The following is a 6,000-nucleotide window of genomic DNA, read 5'->3' as shown; positions in this document are numbered from 1 at the left end:
CTGCCAGTTCGGGACTCGCGTGCATATGGCACCATTTCGGTTTCCACGCGTAAAATACTCGCTTTTTTGCTCAGGAAGGCGGCGCACATGTCATTCACACTACCGATCCTCTTCTCCGATCCCTCCTGCAGCAGAACCCCGCGTCCGCCCATTTTCCCCAGCCTATTGCCCATATTTTCCCCTCGGGTCGACATTTTATCTCGCACCGGGAGGCCAAATAGGTGCGCGCGCGCCCGCCCTTTTCCTCTAGCGTCCACCTCTGGAGCGGGAGGGGGGGAGGGATTTTCACGGCGGTTTTCGCTCCCAAAACGCTGGAAGATTTGGCGTCTCCGCACCACGCCCGCTGCCGGATGTATGGCCAGGCGACGGCCAAGTACCTGTTGGCCAGGTACAGTGGAAAAAAAAAAAGAGGGCTCGTGCCCCGAAACGCCTCTCCGCCTCGCCTCCTACTCCAGAGGTGGCACATCTGGTTGCCCACGTGACTCGTCCGGTCCCTTAAATGCCCAGTCTGAGGCGGCAGCTATTACCATAACAACCAGATTGGAGAGGGGCGCCACAGCCCCCAGATAAGGCAGAAATGCCGGGGAGCGTGGGGAGGGGGGAGAGGAAAGCTGGTCGAAGGATTAGGAGACGCCAAGTTTCAGCAGCAGCTGATGGCTAAGCGAAGGCGGGGCCAGACGACATCTCTTCTCTTGCTTTGCCTGGGCAAGGTAAACTAGACGGAGTGAGCCAGTGGGAAGGGAGAGGGGGAAAGAAGGGACGCCGAAAGAGAAGCGGGACTCGCAGCGAGGATTTGATAGGAGAATCCATCTGAATTCCCCACGAGGGAAACAGAGCAGTGCGCCGCAGAAGGCTTGTAGGCTATTAGCCCAGCCGGGAGACCGCTTCTGCCCGTTCGTTTCTCATGCCAGCCAAGGCGATGTGGTCTTAGCTCAAGGAAAAGCACCATTTACGGGGAAGGAAAGACAAAGGGGATCTTAAGCCGAAGGGATAACGAGAGGGAGGAGGAGGAGGAGGAAGGTGCGGAGAGAGGAGGGGAGAGACCAGCCCCTTGCTTCCCTCCATGACCCCCTTCCTTGCACCCAGAGCAGCGGAACAAACCTACCGAGGCAGAGCCTTCCAGTTCTTGTCATCCCCTTAGCCGCTAGCTGCCTTTGATGCCATGGGGAACAGTTTCTCCAGTATTCCAGCAATGCCTAGGGGCAACCCCAACCGCTTCCACAGGGTCCACCAACAACATCTCAAAGGTAAGAGCTTATATTGTCTAGAACTTACCGTATAGCATGAAATGCTGAGCCAAGCCCTTGAAAGTTTGAGCATTGTAAGAGTCCTCAATCAAAGCTTATATTCTATTAAATGTCAGTCTCTAAACACCCGTCCCCCCAATTCTGTAATACATCCCAGGATGGTTAAAATCACCTGAAATCCTTCTCCAATAAGAATCTTTTTTGTTTGCTTTCTCTTTTTTTCTCTTTTTCTCTTGTGATGGGGAATCTTGATTCCTCTGTGCAATCCTGTATCTGGGTACTTGGAAGTCAATGTTCTTCTTTGGAAATAAATCTCATTGGACTTTACTCCTGAGTTATTGCAGGGATATGGGTTTATACCGATATCTCTCCTGACCCTTTCTTCAATTCTGAATTAGGTAAATAACACATTAGGAAGGAGGAATAAAATGTCTTAAGGAACTGGATGAAATACTTCTGAATGAGTGCTGCAGCTGCTGTTGTCTTGGTAACCCCAGAAATGTGTCAGCTTTTTGAGTGGGAGGATCCATTTTAGGAATAACAGATTTTATGTGCATCAATGATAATATCCTGATCACTGTAGTTCAAATTTGATTAATATTACAATCCTTTCTAGTTGGTGTTATGTTTAAAAATCTTCAACTATTGACATAATTCACAATAGATTTGTTTGTAAATCTAAATAACTAGCATATGAATCACCTGAGCTTCTTTTGGTATATTAGACTCTTAAGCATTGCACAAAAATATCCTGCTGGGTCACAAAACATGTAGCCAGATTATATTTATTCCATAAATTGTTTGGGACTAAACTGACCTCAGTTACACAAAATTGATTGATTTCTCAACCATGGGCACTGTCTTATTTTAGAAAGTATTTCCATCTATTTATCTATTTACTTATTTTGTTGAACAATTTAGAATAGTAGATATACATTTCATGCATATTACACTAATTCATTCAGTTTTAAAATAAGGTGGCCAGGGCTGACTGTTAAAAAGATGATTAAAAAAAGAATCCTCTGTCTCCCATGTTTCCACTATTTCAAACTTGTACTTTTGTTGCTTCATTTGTTCACAACATAAAAGATTAGGTATAGGACAATGAAATACAGATTGTCAATGAAAAATTTTTGAAACCAAATTGTCTATTGTTATGAAGCTCCTATGTAGTTTCAAGAGTATTAATAGCTTTTCTCTAGTTCTGCAAATGATGGTCAAAAAGACAATTCCAACATGGACCGAGTCAGAGAGAAATCAGGGCAAGCAATTGCTCTGTTTAAAATTAGGTGTGTAAAAAAGGAGGCAGGCAGAATCTTTCCCAGAACCCCCAGAATCGTTCTCTATCAGTGCTGCAGTAGTTAGGATTCTGTTGTAAACTGCCAAGAAAGATGTATCATTAGAACAAGCTTCTCAGCTGGAAATTATTCTGGGAGAAACTTAAATTATAGAATTCATAAGCTGATTCCACACACCTTCATAATTATTATTAGCTTTTGCTTATGGATCAGAAATGCACCTTGGAATAACCTGACTTGAATTGCTTTCATATGACATGCTAGATTTTTGGATGCATTTCATATCTCTTCCTGATTCCCAGGGTTTCGTTGCTGGGCTGTCACTACTTCTGGCAAACAAACAAAATGGTTCTTGTATAGTTTAAATGCTAAAGGACTGAAACCACTAAAATGTAGTGTTAACTAAGCATTTTTCTTGCCTTGTATTTTAAAAACAAACCTGCCAAGTAACTGCCTGGGACAATATGTGCTTTTTCCATTTTTTTTTTCCAAAAAGAAGATTGCCTTAGGACGATCCTACATTAATATGCAGAATAAACAAGTTTGATTGCATCTGACAGATTCCTGTAAAATGCTTTGGAGGCATAGCAGCACAAAATTATGAATGTGACACTATTTTGTTACACTTGTGGAAATATATTTTAACTGAAGATGTATTTTATTTCAGTTGGTTTTCCTAACAATGTTTCAGATTGGGAGGGATGCCGAAATCCTCATAGCTTTAGCTATGGTTGTCTTTAAAATAAGGTCTTTTTGATATCGTTGCAAACCGTCTTCTCTAATCCATATAGTGATACTAATGCTAAAATTCAGAGTCGATAAAAATTATATATAGTGGAGAAGAGTTGTAGGCTATCTCTCTTAAAGTCTATCTTGTGCCAATTTGCTTTCTATGAAATGTGTTGGGACATTTTGGAATATATATACTCCTAAATCATGTGGAAGAGATCAGATTAGGAAAGGTTGTTGCAGTCTTTGCAACTGTACAAATAGACACAATATCATTTTTCCAGCTACATCTTACTTTTTCTGTTATCCAAAATGTTTTAAAGAAGGCTACCTATATCCACATCTATAAGTTTGGATAAATTTGGTGAACTTCATCAATTTTTTCCATCAAAACGTTTAAAAAAGTATAAAATACAAAAAAAAGCAAAAAAACCCATTAAAAATAAAAAGGAGTAAAGAAAGGCAGGGGTAAGAAGTGGAAACAAAATGGAACAAAAGCTATACAAAGAAAGTAACTTCCAACTTTCTTTGATACAGATAATGACCTAAATATCTATGACTTTTTAAACTAGAATAATCCATAACCAACAGTAGTTCTATTCACCATAAACAAATTAATCATCAAAACCCAGAACTTCATCAATTTCTGATAAGAAGATTCAAAGAAATTTGATAGCATCTTTTTAGACTTTTAGTGTTACCCTTTAGATTTTTGGTTGCTGTAGCTATTCTCCTACAAGGACAAGATTATGAATGACATTTGGTGACTAAGAATGAATCAATCTCTCAGTTTCAATTTCTGTCCATTTCCTGTTTTCCTGATTCTATAATACCTTCATTTCAGCCTATTTAAATCAATTAATGAATTCATCATGTAAGAAATCTGTATGAGAATTCACATTTTTGTATATTTCTTCTAATATCAACATTGTTATATATATATGCATTTCTTTGTGTTTTGCATGATATTTTTCCTGATAGAATAGAATATATTTTGTGCATTTTTCCCTGTTTTACCCATTACTGGATATTCTTTTTGAATATCCAGTCAGTCTTGACTCTTGGCAACTGCCTGGACAAGTTCCTGCAGTTTTCTTGGCAAGACTTCAGAAATAGTTTGCCATCACCTGCTTCCTGGAGTTGAGAGAGAATGACTGGCCAAGATCACCCAGCTGGTTTTGTGCCAAGGTAGGACTAGAACTCACCATCTCCTGGTTTCTAATCTGGTGCCTTAACTACTACACCAAACTAGTACTCATATGCTTTTTAACATTATTTTAAATTGAGTTGTAAACTCTGGTTTAAAATGTTGAAAAGTGTTAATTTCAGTATACCATACAAGCATGCTTCTGTTCATATATACTTTCAAAGAAATTAGATATATAAATGTATATATAAAAATGAATACAAACAGATTTCTTCTCTATCCATCCCATCACTACTGATTAAAATATGTTGTTTAAAATTGCTGTGGTTTGAATAGATTGACATAGAGCTTTTATGTTTTTGAATCTCACCCATTGTATGTTTCTTGTAAGTTACAAATCTTCTGAAAAGTAGCCAGGTCAAGTATAAACATGACCTTGATTGCAAACAGAGAGCTCATGGGGGCTAAGAAGGAAGCCATGTAAAAGCAATAGTGTGGGATTTTTTTTATTCAGTTTCTTGAACAATAAAGAGATATATCTTTTAGGATAGACTGTCTTTATTTTTCCCCTTGCCTTTACCTTATTCCAATTCTCTTGGATATGGTAGTATTCTGTTGTGATTCATCACATATTTAAAAGTAAGATGATCATTTCAGTATGAATTAAACAATAATGGTATATAGTCAAGTCATTTTACTGCTTAGGTAGATACAAATAAACAAAATATGCAGAAGTGAAAAAGGCCACCAAGATAGCTTGGCTTTGTGTAGGTAGGGATTCAGAATGCACTTATCAGTTGGAGATTCCCGAAACCTTCCTCTCCAGTCCAAAAATGGATATTAAACATTCCTAATCCATTGATGCTGAGACGGAAATTGTCTGATCCATGGATGGAATGTGATTTCATGCAGACCAGATAGAATTATAAACTACCAGGAGGTTAATAGAAAATTTGCAAACTTTAGCTTCTGGTTTGCCATCGCAGACGCCACAGAAACTGGAAGGGGAGCTCCATCTTCCACGTTCGGTTTAGCTCCACTGTGGGACCTTGGAAGGGTCAAAAGTTGCCCTGTAGGGGCGACGAGCAAGGAGGGTACCCCCGTTTGATTGCAGGAGGGCAGTAGCCCTCCAAACTGGTGGAGGAAAAACCGGCCATAGTAATATGGCCTGTCACTAGGCTGCAGACAGGGTCAAGTTTGGTTTAAAATGTTGAAAAGTGTTAATTTCAAGTCAAACTTATCACCAAGCACTTCGAAAGCAACGCAGATGAAACTAGGTGAGATCTGATCTTCTCTTTACCCTAAGTACTTTCTTTTCCTGTAAAATCTGCCTAAAGTATCTTTCCCCCTATGAGGAGAGAGGGAAGGGAATTTCTATCCCACCTTCTAAGAATAGTGGCAACTGACTACCCAGGAGAATTAAAGCACTAAAAGAACAACTTTAATCTAATTGGATTTATATGTTCCTCAAATTTGGGGACAAATTTTTTTCCTATTTTTATTGGAGACTTTTGCTTTTATCTACAAAAAAGAAATAAAATTGGAAAAAGGATTATATAAATTTTGAACTTAAAAAACT

At 39.3% G+C, this 6,000-nt stretch overlaps 1 protein-coding gene across 3 annotated transcripts in view; it reads left to right on the top strand.

Moving 5' to 3' along the window:
* The first annotated feature begins 591 nt into the window (after positions 1-591).
* NEURL1 (neuralized E3 ubiquitin protein ligase 1) overlaps positions 592-6,000 on the top strand; it is a 149,705-nt gene continuing 144,296 nt past the window's right edge. The window contains exons 1-2 of one of the 3 annotated variants that reach the window (XM_039361684.1): positions 632-710; positions 1,087-1,247. In XM_039361684.1, the coding sequence (XP_039217618.1) occupies positions 1,163-1,247 (85 nt within the window). In that variant the 5' untranslated portion in view covers positions 632-710; positions 1,087-1,162. Of the gene's footprint in view, positions 1,248-6,000 lie in introns of all 3 variants that reach the window. The other 2 variants (XM_039361682.1, XM_039361686.1) reach the window with 2 other exon arrangements.

Source organism: Crotalus tigris, unplaced genomic scaffold, assembly GCF_016545835.1.
Source record: "Crotalus tigris isolate CLP2741 ecotype Arizona unplaced genomic scaffold, ASM1654583v1 scf7180000019328.220996217465:2438092, whole genome shotgun sequence".
NCBI lineage: Eukaryota > Metazoa > Chordata > Lepidosauria > Squamata > Viperidae > Crotalus > Crotalus tigris.
This window is presented reverse-complemented; position numbering and strand designations above follow the sequence as displayed.